General features: G+C 38.9%; 2 protein-coding genes across 2 annotated transcripts; one reads left to right on the forward strand and one right to left on the reverse strand.

Moving 5' to 3' along the window:
- Positions 1-1,556: 1,556 nt before the first annotated feature.
- On the reverse strand, positions 1,557-2,905 carry LOC126376412 (uncharacterized). The gene has a single exon (XM_050023739.1). It carries the CDS (start codon positions 2,903-2,905, stop codon positions 1,571-1,573), a length of 1,335 nt encoding a protein of 444 aa, XP_049879696.1. The 3' UTR covers positions 1,557-1,570.
- A 2,226-nt stretch (positions 2,906-5,131) lies between these two features.
- On the forward strand, positions 5,132-16,441 carry LOC126376313 (uncharacterized). Its single transcript, XM_050023641.1, has 3 exons — positions 5,132-5,382; positions 14,305-14,459; positions 14,643-16,441. The coding sequence occupies exons 1-3, from the start codon at positions 5,341-5,343 to the stop codon at positions 15,091-15,093; spliced, it is 648 nt and encodes a 215-aa protein (XP_049879598.1). The 5' UTR covers positions 5,132-5,340; the 3' UTR covers positions 15,094-16,441.
- Positions 16,442-16,573: the final 132 nt, after the last annotated feature.

The following is a 16,573-nucleotide window of genomic DNA, read 5'->3' on the forward strand; positions in this document are numbered from 1 at the left end:
CTAAAACGACGTTCTTGAAAAATGCCGAAATATTCGGTTTTTTGCTGAAAAGGGATCTGGCACATCAAATTTACAAAAGGATGACTTTGGCTTTCATATGTTAGTTATTTCAAATCACACTATTACCATTTACTTCTCGTAAAACTTAAAAATTTAAATTATAACCGTCCTGTTGTTTATGGATTTGTTGATAAACACGCTTCATACGTTATGCGGATTAGTCAAGCGACTATGAGAGATTGTTTTGTAGTTGTCATGGAGATCATAGTTGTCACTTTCATCGAACAATGGCCCCGATTCCTGCAGACACCGCCTAATTTTATTTTAAGTTATATCCGTCATTTTCATATCCACCGAAAAGGAAAGGGACGGATGATTCACAGCTCTTAATTTTAGGAAGAATGAGTAAATAAATGAATAACCCGGGCGAATCAAAAAAGGTATGTCGCTGGTATGCAATCCGTTTGACGTGCTGTCTACTTACCTGGGTCGGGTTATTGACTGATGTAAAATTTTTAGACGGCTGTTTTAGATTTGTCCTTAAAATTGACGTGTGTTCCATAAATTTTATGCTTGTCGATTACCCGTCCTTTTCCTTTTCGGCGGATAAGAAAATGACAGATATAACTTAAAAAATTAGATGGTATTTACAGGAATTAGCAACACTATTGATTTACCGGATTTTACCGGTTTGTCGATAGTTATCGATAGAAATGTCAAAGACAAAGAAGTCTACAAAATTGTATCACGTTGCGCATATTAGCCCTACAGGTTGCGCAATGAATTTGTTGCTGGTAATTGAATCCCGAATATTTCCCGCTGATGGCGCAATCATGGCGTGATAGGGCTCTTACTATCCGTGATATATCGTAAAAGTCCAAATTCAAAAATTAGTAAGTAGCATAGTTAAACTTTTAATCGTCATTACATAACGAACGTCTCGTCCGCCTAAAATTACTGAGTCGGATAATAAGTTTGTCACCTGTCACCTTACCATCTATTATGATGGGCTATTTTCTACCGAGGTACCTAATTAGAGACTATGAAATTCCACTAAATTCGATCCTGACATACTTCTTTTGCCTCCTCCATTTTCAGCAGTCGTTTCGAATATGCGCCGGTTTCGGATATCTCCAATTTGGTCAATGTCAACTATTTGGTCAACCACCACCACAATACAGTCCATCATACTCCATCTTAGAACTTGTTGTATGTTGCAAGTTATCGATTTAAAACTTATGGCTAAAGCATCAGGGGTGAGTTTATAAAAGTTGCATAAAAGCAGAGATGGCAATTGGTGATAAAAATATAAAGGAAGAGTTTGAAATCGAACAAAAAACGGTTGCTAATACGATGTTTAGAGCAAAGCATTTACAACAATTTACAGTAAGTACTTAGTTACGAGCAACATTATATAACTTACTGCACGAAAAATACCGTTCAAATTACTATCTCAGTCATTGATGTATATCTCAGTACTTTAAAACAGTTTAAAAAGAGGTAAAACACTTTATTTTCTTCCACAATAAATAAAATCAACACAACTTCTCATTAAATAAAACATTTTTTTTTAAATTACGATGACGTCACACTCGTTCACTTTCTCGTATTTGAAGTCTTCGGAACCACTGACAAATTCTTTGTATCCCTTCTGATATTTTAAAGCTAAAGAATCTGTTGGTAGGGTTTGGTTGAATATAGAATTTCCATAAGAATCCAGTTTTATAACGCCAAAGTACATGATTTCCTTTTCTTCTTTCTGCCTTTCTTTTCTCTTTTCACGAATTATCAGAGGCTCCTTCACTGGAAGCATAAGGACCATATCTTGGGCCGTATCTCCATATCCTAGCTTTACTTTTGCTTGGATTGTTCCATTGATGTCTTTCGAGGTAGACCTAGGATTGTCATCCCTTAAGTCTAATGGCAAATGACATTTAGTACATCGAATGTTCTTCTGATGATCCGTACTTAAAGGTTCAGGAAACAACCTATCATTTAAATAGAATCTGTAGACACATTTGTGGTCTATTAAACTGGTCGCGCTTCCCTTGCTCTCAACTCTAGTTTTAGCTGAGTGACACTCGAAATAGTTATAATCCCTGAAGTCTCTAAGCTTCCTCAAACTTTCGTAATCATCAGGATCAATAGTCACTTCGTCATCATCAGAGTCAGTGAATATTTCAAAGATCTGTGACTCTAAATCTGAATTATCTTTCTCAATTACAGTAGATACTTCAGGTAGTTCCGTTATAGTGTCCAGAAATGGCTTTTTTAGATGTTTGTTAATGTCCTGAGTGGAATCAGAAGATCTACGAAAATTTTCATTCATGTAATACTCTTGAACTGAATTTTTTGATGCTTTGCTACTTGCTTTGCCTAATTTGTCAGATTTACTGGCCACGCTTTTATCAGACTTGTTTCTTATAAAGGCCGGAATTTTATCAGACTCTATAGTACTTTTCTTATTGGGATGCTTTTCTGATTTCGTGTCTTTCTGCTTTTCCACAGGTTCTTTGACGCTGCTTCTTTGTGAGGAACTGTCAGAACCTTTTCCGGAATACAATTGCAGTAGTGGTATGGTGCAAGTGTCACCAATGTGCCTTACTATGTTTCTGTTTTCTTTGTTCGACGTAGAATCGACGGCGTCTCCGCATTTCTTGCAATAATCAAGGAATGGACGGGATTTACTCGCAAAACAAAGATCAGATTTCGTTGTTTTCTTAGGCTTAACGACCGGAGGCTTGGTGATAATTCCAGCAGAACAACACTTGCCATCATTCTTCACCGGTGTCTTCTTCTGAACAATTTTCTTCGCAGACTTCTTGTCACTCGAGGAAGACGTAGTGGAGGCTCTATAAACACGATCACAACAACTTTTGGTTTTAACTTTAGTCGAAATCGGCATTTTCACAACATTCTCCGGTAATAAACAAAAATGTACACAGACTGTTGCTATGGAAATGAATTGACATTGACATTGTTCTTTTTTTTAATGCGTTATGGTTAATGCCTTGCCATCTTGATTCAAAACCATTTAGAAAATTAGTTTATTTTATTTTTAGCATTTACTGCCTCAAAAATAGTCAATTAATAAAATAATAACGAAATATTGTTACCACATTCAATGCATTGGTTAGTGCCGCCATCTAGCGTATTTTAGTGAAATGAGAACGCAACTGAGAAAGCTACTTTTACTACGAAGCACATACGGTTACATTAGTACTAATAATATTACACAGATGTCGTTATAATTTAATTTAAGTTTTGATAAAAACGGCACGGCTGTTGTCTTAAACGTTGTCCGGGTGAAAGCCTTCAGCGCTCCCCATTTTGTATTACCCAACTTTTAGGCAGATAATTCATAATTCATTTAAGACCAGAGTACAAGGAAGAACAATTTGAAAAAGAAAAACAGCCAGTGTCCTTACTATTAAAGTTTTTACAACAGGAACATTCCCATTTTGGGACATTCCCGGGAACGGGACATCAATACAATACAATACAAATACACTTTATTGCACCAAAATAAAAATAAATAATTACATAAAGACTCTAAACTAAGTACATGGCAAATGGCAGCCTTATCGCGCCATAAAGCGATTTCTTCCAGACAACCATATACTACATTAACCAATAACAACAATGCATCAACAATTATATTGTGGCAGTGTATGAATTAAATAAATTATTATGAATTATTATAAGGAGGGGGAAAAATGAAAAAATTGAAAGATTGCGGGTACAAACTATAAGTACAACCTACCAATAAATATATACAATTAAATATATAACATACATACAAATATATACCTAACACAAAACACAATGCACACAAATTTAATAATCATGAGTACTTAATTCTGCACCGCATCGGAACCTGCTCAACGAATGCATTGCATGGCGAATCGATCACCCGCCGTGTGCGCCCGCGCAAAGGTCGCGGCCTACAATTGTGACCATCACGCCGTTGACTTGCTGGACTTGTGTGTTTCTATTTTTTTTATTTTTCTGCTGGACTTGATGTTAAGAAAACAGAGGCAGCTGCTTTAGATCCCGGGAATTGTGTCCTTTCTAACATACTTACACACATAAGCTCACCATTATATTCCCAATTGGGGTAGTCAGAGGTACAATCAAAGAACAAAAGTTCAGTCACTGAGCCCAGCGAATTATTTGTAAACAGTGTGAAATTATGAACCATTAGTTATTACGGTGTTAGTTAGTATTAGTTATTATGGTGGCGCAGCGGTAAATGCGCTCGGTCTGCGATTGTTGAAGTTAAGCAACTTTCGCTAAGGCCGGTCATAGGATGGGTGACCACAAAAAAAAAGTTTTCATCTCGAGCTCCTCCGTGCTTCGGATGGCACGTTAAGCTGTTGGTCCCGGCTGCATTAGCAGTCGTTAATAACCACCAATCCGCACTGGGCCCGCGTGGTGGTTTAAGGCCCGATCTCCCTATCCATCCATAGGGAAGGCCCGTGCCCCAGCAGTGGGGACGTTAATGGGCTGGTGATGATGATGATGATAGTTATTACAATTATAACATTTATGTTTTTGTAGGTGTTTTTGGTCTATTACAGAAATGACATGTAACCAGGAGGTCTTAAGTGCAACCAGCTAATTTATTACTTTGCAAGAAACTGATTAGACTTTTGCAGCTTATCGTACAGTCATGAGCAATATAATGTACCCACTTTAGATATTGCAAAGCTGCAAAAGAACCGCAATTTAATAGACACACTCTTGTGGGTGAAGCATTCTCCATGCTACTTTTTAGGGAAAATAGGGAAGTGGTTTTCCTCTTGCCCTCCGCCCCATTTAAACACGTACATCAAAGCAATTCACCCAAAAAAGCAATATTAGAATTTGACATTTACGCATATAAAAATAAGTGCGCAATGTCCACAAATGTCAAGTAGCAATATTGCTTTTTTGGGTGAATTGCATGACTTTTTTACCACGGAAAAATAAATTTAAAATATTTTGGACCACATACAATTCATACATCCATAAGTATAGTGCGATTTTATTTTGTTTATGATGTGTTTTTAATAACTTAAAGGCATGCGCACCCTACAAACAACCACAATACGTCCACCCCAGTGCATGGCTCGTTCGCCATGCTATTCGCAGTCCGATGTGCGCGCGCGCAGCCCGTCTCTACCGCCTCTGGAGACTCCGACGCAGAACTAGGAAATTTAAATTTTTCAAAAAATTCTTCAGAATACAGATATCGTTTTTAGAAAGACGGCAGTAGAATGTTCTAGTAGCGTTGTCGGGATAGTAAAAGTATTGAGAACTTTTTGAAAAGTAGCGTTTTTTAATTTTCAAAGTGCCATTATGATCATGTATTTGGAAACTATAGTTGTGTTTTTGGCAGTGGTAAGTGTTTTGTCTTATTATTCTTACTTCACATAAACATAAGTTCACGACTATGTTCCAATCGGGGTGGTTATCCATCGCAAATTAATCTAAGTAACCACACGTCACCTTTTTTTTGACCTGACTTATTGTAGGTTTGCCGCAGATGGCATTAACTATTAGTCACAATACCGTAACCTTATAAATGTAAAATGTTTTAATATATGTGATGTGGTTGTACTTTATAAATAAATAAATAAACTATTTGGCCGGACAAATGGGGAGCGCTGAAGGCTCTCACCCGGTACAACATTTAAGACAACAGGCCTGAGGGTGCCCTGTTGGGCGCGAACCTCGGTCAGGGCGTAGTCTGAGAGGAAAAAATATTTGAAAGAATTAATCGATTCTAGTGGGTCGATAGCGATAAGCGCTGATTGTGTGTATGATTACTTACTTCTATGTGTGTATATGTGTGTGAGACGTGGCCGCTTACCTACTACGGGTCTCGTGAGAAGGCTCGGTGTCGCTCAGCGGGCAATGGAGAGAGCTATGCTCGGTATTTCCCTGCTCGATCAAATCAGAAATGAGGAGATCCGCAGGAGAACTAAAGTCACCGACATAGCTCGGAGAATTGCAAAGCTGAAGTGGCAGTGGGCAGGACACATAGCGAGGAGAACCGATGGCCGCTGGGGCGGAAGGGTTCTGGAATGGCGACCACGTGTCAGACGACGCTCAGTGGGTAGGCCCGCTACAAGGTGGACCGACGATCTGGTGAAGGTCGCGGGAAGCCGCTGGATGCGGGCAGCGCAGGACCGATCGTCGTGGAGATCCTTGGGGGAGGCCTATGCCCAGCAGTGGGCGTCGCACGGCTGATGATGATGCGTGTATGATTACCTAAGTATGTTAGATTTCCATTTTCTAAAACACTAAACATGTGCTTTGTTTATAATGTACATACTTATGACTAATGTGACACCCATACAATTACTATAGGTACTTAACTTACCTAATTAAATTCTGTGAAAATTGTAACATGCATTATAACAAGTTAGTCCTACACACGCGACAACAAACACTTCAGAACACCGCCGGCGTGGTAGGCGATTTCCCTCAATCAGCGCTCAATCGCTATTGACCCACTAGAGTCGATTAAATTATAATATTATCCTCTCAGGCGACGCCCTGAGTCGAGGTTCGCGCTCAACTGGGCACCCTCAGGCCTGTTGTCTTAAATTTTGTACCGGGTGAGAGTAGTCAGCGCTCCCTATTTGTCCGGTCAAGTAGTTAATGCCATTTGCGGTAAATATACAATAAGTGCAGCTTCCGTGGTCTAGTGCTTAGAGCGTTAGGCTCACGATCTTGAGGTCTGGGTTCGATTCCCGATGGGGACATTGTCGAAATCATTTTGTGAGACTGTCCTTTGTTTGGTAAGGACTTTTCAGGCTTGAATCACCTGATTGTCCGAAAAAGTAAGATGATGCCGTGCTTCGGAGGGCACGTTAAGCCGTTGGTCCCGGCTATTAGCCGTAAAAATACCTCCACCAACCCGCAGTGGAGCAGCGTGGTGGAGTATGCTCCATACCCCCTCCGGTTGATTGAGGGGAGGCCTGTGTCTAGCTCTGGGACGTATATAGGCTGTTTATGTATGTTATGTACAATAAGTAACGTCCAAAAAGTGCCTACGTTGTTTCTTGGCTAAAACATAAGCGTAATTTAATTAATAATCCGACTAAGTAAGGTACTCTAGCCATAGAGACGTTCTGTTTTAAATTATCGATAAACGCTTCACAAAGTGACGTTCCGCCCCCCTCTCTACCACCTCGTCAAGTTCAACGATTAATAAAATATGTTGCTAATGATCAAGGGTTAAGATTCATTGTATGAATGATTGATTAACTCGGTCAATGACATTTCTGTAAAATTCGCAGCTATTGAGACAAAACAAAATCGTGCTCAGTTCATTTATGTGGATTGTAAGCCGTAGAATAAAGAATAGTACTGCATCCATAGGGAAGGCCCGTGCCCCAGCAGTGGGGACGTTAATGGGCTGATGATGACTGCTTATAGAACGGTGACTTTCCGCCCCGCACCAATTCGTATCGGGTGCCGATTTCACCCCCTCTTGGTCTTTATTATTATTATAATGTTTGGCATTACCATATCTCGGGACTATGGAGTCCCGGACTTTTGGAAGGCGTGTGTGGGGCCGAAGCCAACACGTAGAGGCCCCTTAAGACAATTTAATCTAAATGTGATGTGACACCAACCGGCGATTATCCCTGTATACACTATTATTATTATTAATAGCCCTCAATGTCCCACTGCAGGGCAAAGGCCTCTCTTCCCTTCTTCCACTCCTCCCTATCCCCAGCTTGTTCGTGCCACCGTTTGGAGAAGCTCTTGGTCTTTAGAATAGGAAAAAAGAGGCGCGCGCGGACTGTTTGTCTCTTACATTAGGCTGCGAGGTGCGTTGCAAACAAAAAAAGCGAGTCCAACTGGCGCTCCAGCTTCCGTACAAACTGCCGTAAATTACCAAAGATAATCTAAGACCGGATTGACACTGGGCTTACGGAGGGGCGAGGCTCGCCCGCGGAAGACCTCACACCAAGGGGGCTCAGCCGAAGCAGCCGAGACGACAACTACTGGTCATGAGCAATATAATGTACCAATAGGACTCTGTCGCACTGACATAATTATTTGACATTTAGTGAGACTTACAGTTCAATTTGTGTGACATGGTACCAAAGTGTATACATATTATTGCTCGTGACCGTACACACACACACAGACAATCTAAAGGTGGTTTCGATTTTGCCATTGAAAAACTCTTATCTCCATACATCGACATAGGCCGTGATTAGTTACCAGCTGCAAATAAAGTGTGAATGATAGAATAAGAAATTGTGTGATAAGGGAGTGTTGTCGTGTGAAAAAAAAGTACTTAGGGTAAAAAAAGAAAGGGATGGATTGACAGTTAATTTTTAAATGAATGAGTTTTAGAATGAATAACCCGGGCGAATAAAATAGGCGTCCCGCTTATATTCAACCTGTTTGACATGTGCTGTCAACTCAATTCTGTCGGGTTATTGGCCAATATAAAATTTCGGGAGGGGTTTTTAAATTGCTGCCTAAAATTGACGTGTGTTCTATAAATTTTATGCCTTTCGATTACCCGTCCCTTTCCTTTTCGGCGGATAAGAAAATGACAGGTATGACTTAAAATAAACTTACATGGTGTGTACAGTAACAGCCTCCGTGGTCTAGTGGTTAGAGCGTTAGTAGCTCACGATCTGGAGGTCCGGGTTCGATTCCCGATGGGAAACATTGTCGAAATCACTTTGTGAGACTGTCCTTTGTTTGGTAAGGACTTTTCAGGCTTGAATCACCTGATTGTCCGAAAAAGTAAGATGATTCCGTGCTTCGGAGGGCACGTTAAGCCGTTGGTCCCGGCTATTAGCCGTAAAAACACCTCCACCAACCCGCAGTGGAGCAGCGTGGTGGAGTATGCTCCATACCCCCTCCGGTTGATTGAGGGGAGGCCTGTGCCCAGCGGTGGGACGTATATAGGCAGTTTATGTATGGTGTGTACAGTCATGAGCAATATCATGTACCCACTTTATAACCCTGTCGCACTATCATATTTGTAATTTGATGAGACTTATGGTTCAATTTGTCAAAGTCACATATAGTACTCGTGACCGTACAGGAGTCAGCACCAGTAAGTAAGTAAATTAGATTAATTCATACTTTTAGCAATAAGTTTTGCAGTTTTCCTTATATTTTTTATCGTCAATACGAGCACGTCTGTATTTCTTACTGATTAACAGTAAATAACTAAAGTAATGCAGTTACTCGACCGGTTGTAAGGTCAATGACCTCAAAGAAATTAATTAAACTTTTTATAAGAAAAGATCTTCCAAATCTCCGTAGACTTATTTGCAAGTCATGAAAACAATATCGGGTTTTGCACGTACATCTTGGAATTTTAGGTCAATGACCGAAAAGAAGAATTTGAATTACTTATAAGAAGTCGCGAGAATTGACTCGCCAATCATCACAACCCCAAAACAGCCCAAAACCAACTAAATAATATAAGTATTATTGTCTTCTTCTATCGTGTGGGTTATGAGGTGGTTTACCAACCCCATCAACCCTGGAATCTGGGTTATTATTAAGCCGCCAAAGGCCCCTGACATAGCTCATGTAACGACTACTTACTTACATCAGTAAGTAGTTACCGGGACCAACAGCTTAACGTGCCTTCCGAAGCACGGATCATCTTACTTCCGAACAATCAGGTGATCCGCGTGTAATGTCCTAAACAAACTAGGGATCACAAAGTGATTTTTGTGATATGTCCCCACCGGGATTTGAACCTGGGATCGTGAGCCCAACGCTCAACCACTAGACCACGGAGGTCTGGAAGTATTATTGTTAAAAAACATGAATTTTGCGATTGAAAATTCCACTTGATACCAACTCAGAACCATGGTATGAATCAGTAGTCATTACGATGTTACTAACACCCTGTATAACAACAATAAAATATTTAATTCATATTGTTTAACAAAGCAGTCGTTACAAAGAAAGTGGTTCCCATAACTTTTCATCTGAATCATAACTTAGAATTACTACCACCATTCAATAATATGTCTAAACCTCCGGTCCGCGGAGGTCCGTGTTGCTCTATGGTCTACATAACTTATATTATTTAGTTTGGTTAGGACAGTACAGGCTGATCACCTGATAGTCCAAAAAGTAAGATGATCCGTGCTTCGGAAAGCACGTTAAGCCGTTGGTCCCGGTTACTACTTACTGATGTAACTATAGCATAGTCGTTACATGAGCCATGTCAGGGGCCTTTGGCGGCTCAATAATAACCCTGACACCAGGGTTGATGAGGTTGGTAATGCACCTTACAACCCACACGATAGAAGAAGATAACTTACATAGTAGTACAGTAACTAAGAAAGAAGTAAAAAACAAAAGAGCAAAGACTAAAAACCTAGCGCTGAATCTGCGGGCTTAGCACCGTAAGCACGCGACTCAATCTCTAAGTTTTTTTGTTTGTATACTCTTTATTGTTTTAGAATATAAAGAAAATTATCTCAATATAATAAGTTCTCTCTTAAAATAAGTTATTTTCTTCTAATAATCTCTTATAATAAGTTTATTACGTAAAGTAAGCTTCACATGAGCTTTAAATTTATTTTTCTGACAAAATCAAAGTACAGGTCTGGTATTGTAAAAATGTATACATGATACCAAAAAAGATGAATTTAATTTACTTAGCCTAGAATTTTGTATAGCAATAGCTCTTTCCCTTTGTCCACCAAAAAGAATCCTAACGAAAGAAGATAGCCAGTTGAGGAAATTTAGGACACTAATCTATTCAAAGTAAACTCTTAGGACTCGCCAATGCCTTCGGGCAAGTCTGGGGCTAAGAGCAAACCCAGCAAAGGTAAAAAATAAATGACTCGGGTTTGGAAGTTTTTTCACCAATTCTCACTGGAGCAGCGCTGTGGAATTTACTCCTTGCTGGAATCCGATCTATGTATCACACAGTTCGCTTACTTTACCAAATGTATAGCTATCTGAAGTAATATATTATAAGCTACAACAACATGCCAAGCACGTAACTGACACACAAAAGTCACAATATAACATTAGTAGTTGTATTTGGTGTCAAGTAACCGATCACAATGGAGGATTATTGTTTAAAACATAATTATTGCCGTTTGATTTCCTGGTGATTCCACTCTGACGCACGGCATGTTTTATTTATGATTATAAGTAAGTATTATATAAGTTATTATAAAGTTATACAAGCAAAAGAAATTATTCTACAAACATTGTGCATTGGTAATAAAGGCGTTTTTACGGCTAGTAGCCGGGATCCAAGGGCTTAACGTGGCTTCCGAATCACTGAATCATTTTATTTTGTCGTACAATCAGGTGATTCAACTTGTAATGCTGCTCACAAAGTGATTTCGACAATGATTCGATCGAGAATCGAACCCGGACCTCCAGGTCATGAGCACAACAACGCTCTAATGCAAAATTCGGGGTCGTTCGCATTTATACATGACGTAATGTAGAATCATGTACAGTAGTACATGATACAACACCAATCGCCAAAGATATTCGGGATCTTCCTAAAGATGTCAATGAGATGGCCTTTCCTACATCCTCTGATGATACGTGCATTGATTTACTGAGTGTAGCATTGACACCAAGGATATTAAATACGTGTGCTTTGTCTCATAGATCTGATAGAAGAGATCGATTTATCATTATGTATATTGACATATACGTATATACAGTATAGTATGTATTGAATCAGAATCATGAGCTGAATCATTCCCCTCAGTATTCGTTACGACGTCACTTACACCCCGTACAAGTGCGTACAGATATAATACTAAAAGTGGACAAAGGGTGACTTGTTGCTAATAGCAATGTCTTTTAGACAACCTTGTAATGCTGTGTACGCATGTAATTGGCAAGCATATATACCAAGTTTTTCTTTTTATAATGCTGTCTGTAACAGTTTATATGTATATATATTATGTATTGCTGTATGTATCCCTAAATAAATAAATAAACCTTTAATTAAGGACAGACAGACAGGCACCATTTAATAACAAGGCGCGTAACCGTATGTGCCATAATTCTCACTGGGACTCCGTGGTGGAGTATAGTGAGATGGGGCTCTAAGTTGTCAAAATACATCTAGCAGTCACACTTGGTATTAAACTCCTGAGACCAGTATTGGATGTGATGAACATTGTGATGGCAGATTTAGTTCTACTGCCATATCGAAGAAACCAATGCCCATATCCAAGAAATGTGTTTGAAGGTACGTGACTTAACCCGCTTCCCCTTCACGGGTTAGAAGGATAGACAGTCGCTTCTGTAAAAAGTCGGACCTGCCTGTCACATTTTCAGGTGAACAATTGGACCCTGAACAAAAGGGATACTAGAGAGTTATTGAGAACAGAAGAGGCAAGATGCAACAAGCAAAGAGAGGAAGGGGAAGACCAAGAAGAGCTTACATGAAACAGATTAAACAAAGCGAATGTCGCGTCTTATAAAGAAGTGAATGATTTGGCCTTTGATAGACAAGAATGGAGAATGCTAAACCGATAAGAGTGTGGCTCTTAAATTAATGATGAACGCTAATGAGATGACGATATGGTATGGATTTACCAGTTTATCGTACACACACTCAAATACTGTTTATTCAATTTGTCGTACAGTATCGTTTTACCTTAATAGGTGGTATTATCTACTCGACACACATTTTCTCAAATTCGGAGAGAAATTACCCTCATTCTAAGTAGGTCCATTGATAATTACAAATTTCGTTGGCTACAAAATAACTAATGCCTACTTACCAAATTACGATCCTTGGATTACGAGAATGGAGCATACCCCACCTTACTGCGAGTTTGTGGAGGTTTTTGAGCTAGTAACAGTTCAAGAGGCGACACTTACTAATAACATTGAAAACTTTTCTTTATTGATATTCTCAATAAAGTACCTATTAGGTAATATTATCCGAAATCGACTACATTTTGTCCTAATGCCGCTCTGCCAAATATCAGCTCGCGCGGGCTCGAAACGCATAAAAATGATTGGATTTTATTAGATTGATAATAAAATTAGTTTTAAGTGTTGTCAGAAAGTGCTCGCCTTTTAGCTGATCTTGATCTGCGCAGACCCTAAGACCCTAACCGTCCTATTTGCCAGTTTATAAGCGACCGAAAAAACGTTACCTATATGTATCAGGTAAAGAATTTTCCTTGCGGTCTTATTTATGATATTACATCACATTCACATAACACTTATATAACATAAAAACTTTTCTTTTCCATATTCAAGGCAGTAACGGAATAACAAATAAATATCGTTTGAAGTATGTACGTGACCAGGATACGGAGACTGTACATCAAGGATGAGCTGTCCTCGTCATAGTATCTATCAGGAATGTTAAGCAGTTTCCGTTGACGAAAAATACTTTTTTCTTTAGGACTCTGACTGTTTCTCTGTATGATGTGTTGGTGTTCGTTTCTGTTTAGTTTATTTGCTAAATTCGAAAAGACAAGACCCGTTCCGGTTCTTCTTCTTCTGTTAATCATACCAGACCCCGATGCCGACCCTGCCGGTGTAGTCGACGATTTCCCTCATTCAGCGCTTTCCGCTAGGGTCGATTAAATCTTTCAAATATTATTCTCTCTGACGACGCCCTAAGTCGAGGTTAGCCATCCTCAGGCCTGTTGTCTTAAATTTTGTACCGGGCAAGAGCCCTCAGCGCTCCTCATTTGTCCGGGCAAGTAATTAGTGCCATTTGGGGCAATCTACAAGAATTCACGTCAAAATAAAAGTACTAAGTAGTAGTAGGTTGATTTGGCTGATCCAGCATCATAAGGACCATAATTTTTCGACACGCCAAAGCTATATCATGGGCAATGCAAAGTTGTCAAAAAAAAATTTGATAAGGCTTCGTTGCCAAAGCGTCTCCAAGTGAGTTACGCACCAAGTATTTCAATGTGAATTGTTTGACGTCTGTCGCTGGTGACGTGAAGACGTGACTAAAGCGTCTCGTTGAGTTATGGCTCTAAGTTACAAAGATCAGGGCGTAAGCTAATGTATGTATGCTGGCGTTTGACTTACCATCCTGGTAAAAAGATTCACCAGTTTAAAGTTTGCTGACTACCAAGGAACATGATTGATTGAATATTATTAATGTCATTCGTAAATTGACCAAATGGGGGACGCCCTTAGGGTTTAGTACGGTCTACTCTGAACTGGCGTGCGCGTATGAAACGATTGATGAATGTGGAGGAAGCAATTCCTTTTCTGCTTTTTGCTTATCCCGGTGGGAAATAGTCGCAAGTTTTCTGTATTAAAGTCGTTTTAACATTATCATTGTAATTACAGGTAACACGTCCATGTGTTAGCAAACCAGTGGCTGAAGACGCGTCGGTGGTGAGCGTGTACACGACGCTGCCTACCACCGCGGGGACAGGCGGGCTTGATGTCTACCAGCAGATTGCTACCAACCTCGCCGAGCGGTTTAGCGACCATATCTATGGGTAACTATGTTTCGCTTGCCTTGAAAGGCACAGTAGCGTATTGTCGAGCAAATACCGTTGCGTTGTCTTGCCCAAAAACCCACAGTGGAGTATCGTACATCGTCCAATCAATGTGGAAAATTCTGTGCCTAGCTTTAGCTAGACTGTATTTTTGAATTTTGAATTTTGGTTTTCTCATTTCAGATTCCTCGGCATAGAGAAAAATAATACAGAAAATGAAACGACAACGAAGAAGGCTTGGGGGAAAATTGAACTGCTGGATGACTCTGAAACCACTCCAAATATGGAAGAAAATGAAATCGAAACCAGAGACACTGAAGAGCTTAGCGTTGAAGCTTTAAACAACAAAAATGATAAAAAACCAGAAAAAGTTACTCTATTTAATAGCTATTTACCTGTAAGTAGTCATTACGAAGTGAATGAAACCAATAAAGAAATAAATGAAACCAATGAATCCGAATATGAAACCAATAATCAGTCAGAAGTGGAATTAGACGATCCTATCACTTTGGATGATGTTGATATAGATTCGGTAAAATCTGAAGGTGTCGTTATATTTGTGTTAGAGTTTCTTGGGAGTCTATGGCAGTTGGCTTGGGGGGCCATTACGTCGATATTCAGTTCGTCTTCTTAGATGCCATTTTTAAGCACTTTTTATATAATCATCACAATTTATCCTTTATGTTGTGTTTTTGTGCAATAAAGCGTCTTTTTATCATCATTGACCACAACACAGTGTTAGTGACAACGTACCGAGTACCGATACTGAGGAGAATGATTCAGTTCATGACGCATAAAGTGAAATTTTCCGTCGCAATATTCATGAAAATGTTAGTGTTTTTTTTTCAAATTCAAATTATTTTCAGTTCCATATGATGCGATGACAAATTCTTCAGTATTCGGTACGATGTAACATGCTTAGTAGACGTAGCTGTTTAGTTGTTACGTTTAGCTGCAACTTATTGTATGGCTTAAACCAATAGCAGTACGGTATGTTTCGACACTGATATATCTGTTTTAATGGTCACCAATGATCTTACGTTATAATACCACCTGTATCTACAATATTTATGGAATGGCAACACGGTTATTGGTGCTAATTCGCCTTTAACATCATCTAATTTTACTTTGTTACACCTGTCATTTTCTTATCCGCCGAAAAGGAAAGGGACGGATGATAGACAGCTGCTATTTTAAAAAGAATGAGTGAATGAATGGATATACCGAATAAAATAGGTATCTGGTAAGCAAACCGCTTGACGTTTGCTGTCAACTTAATTCTGTCCGGTTGGCCAATGTAAACTTTTTAGAGGATTGTTTTAGATTTTGTATTATTATTCCTTATGATATGTTTGTGCCTAAACTTAACGTGTGTTCCATAAATTTTATGCCTGTCTATTACCCGTCCCTTTCCTTTTCGGCGGATAAGAAAATGAGAGGTATAACTTGAAATAAAATTAGATGGTGTGTTAGAAACTGGCAACTAGTACCTGAGTTAGTACCACAAATACTTAATAGCTAGAACTGTTATGACATTATAAAACGTAAAAAGGCATTCACATTTATCAACACGGGGTGGAACAGGCTGTTTTTTTAAAGATTATAACGCATTTTTTAAATAAATTTGCAGTGTGGCTTTTATTATAAGTGAATTTATTTAATTTATTTGTTAAAAGTACGCCTTATGTAAGGTGTTTTTCGTGATTCACGGCAGGAATTGTAAGTATTTACATTTACTTAGCTGCATGTAATGACTTAATTATTAGTATTATAAAACAAAGAAAACTTACGTGTATGTGAAAATTATAGTTATGTAAAATATATTGCAGTATTTACGTTTGAAACGATTATCAATATTGTTTACTGTGTACCCACTTAGATAGATGTGTTTAATAGTGTTCTAAGTCAATATGATTTTCTTTATTTTTTATTTTACTTTTGTAGATATTTATTTCAATAAAATAAGTCATCATAATAAACTAGACCCTATTTTATTTTATTATTATTCTATTTTATTTGTAAAGTTCATCATTTCGGACAAGACGTAAGGTGCCCATAACTTCTACATCTACCTTCATTTAAGTAAATAACATTTCCCAGACAAAATCGAATGA

The sequence above is a fragment of the Pectinophora gossypiella genome, chromosome 20 (genome assembly GCF_024362695.1).
Source record: "Pectinophora gossypiella chromosome 20, ilPecGoss1.1, whole genome shotgun sequence".
Classification (NCBI taxonomy): Eukaryota; Metazoa; Arthropoda; class Insecta; order Lepidoptera; family Gelechiidae; genus Pectinophora; species Pectinophora gossypiella.

What these genes read in the sequence shown, in the direction of transcription:
- LOC126376412 (XM_050023739.1), bottom strand. Translation starts at nt 2,905, where the DNA reads ATGCCGATTTCGACTAAAGTTAAAACCAAAAGTTGTTGTGATCGTGTT.
- LOC126376313 (XM_050023641.1), top strand. Translation starts at nt 5,341, where the DNA reads ATGATCATGTATTTGGAAACTATAGTTGTGTTTTTGGCAGTG. An exon ending in TAGTTGTGTTTTTGGCAGTG is followed by an intron (nt 5,383 to 14,304) that starts GTAAGTGTTTTG and finishes TTGTAATTACAG; the next exon opens with GTAACACGTCCATGTGTTAG. An exon ending in TTTAGCGACCATATCTATGG is followed by an intron (nt 14,460 to 14,642) that starts GTAACTATGTTT and finishes TTCTCATTTCAG; the next exon opens with ATTCCTCGGCATAGAGAAAA.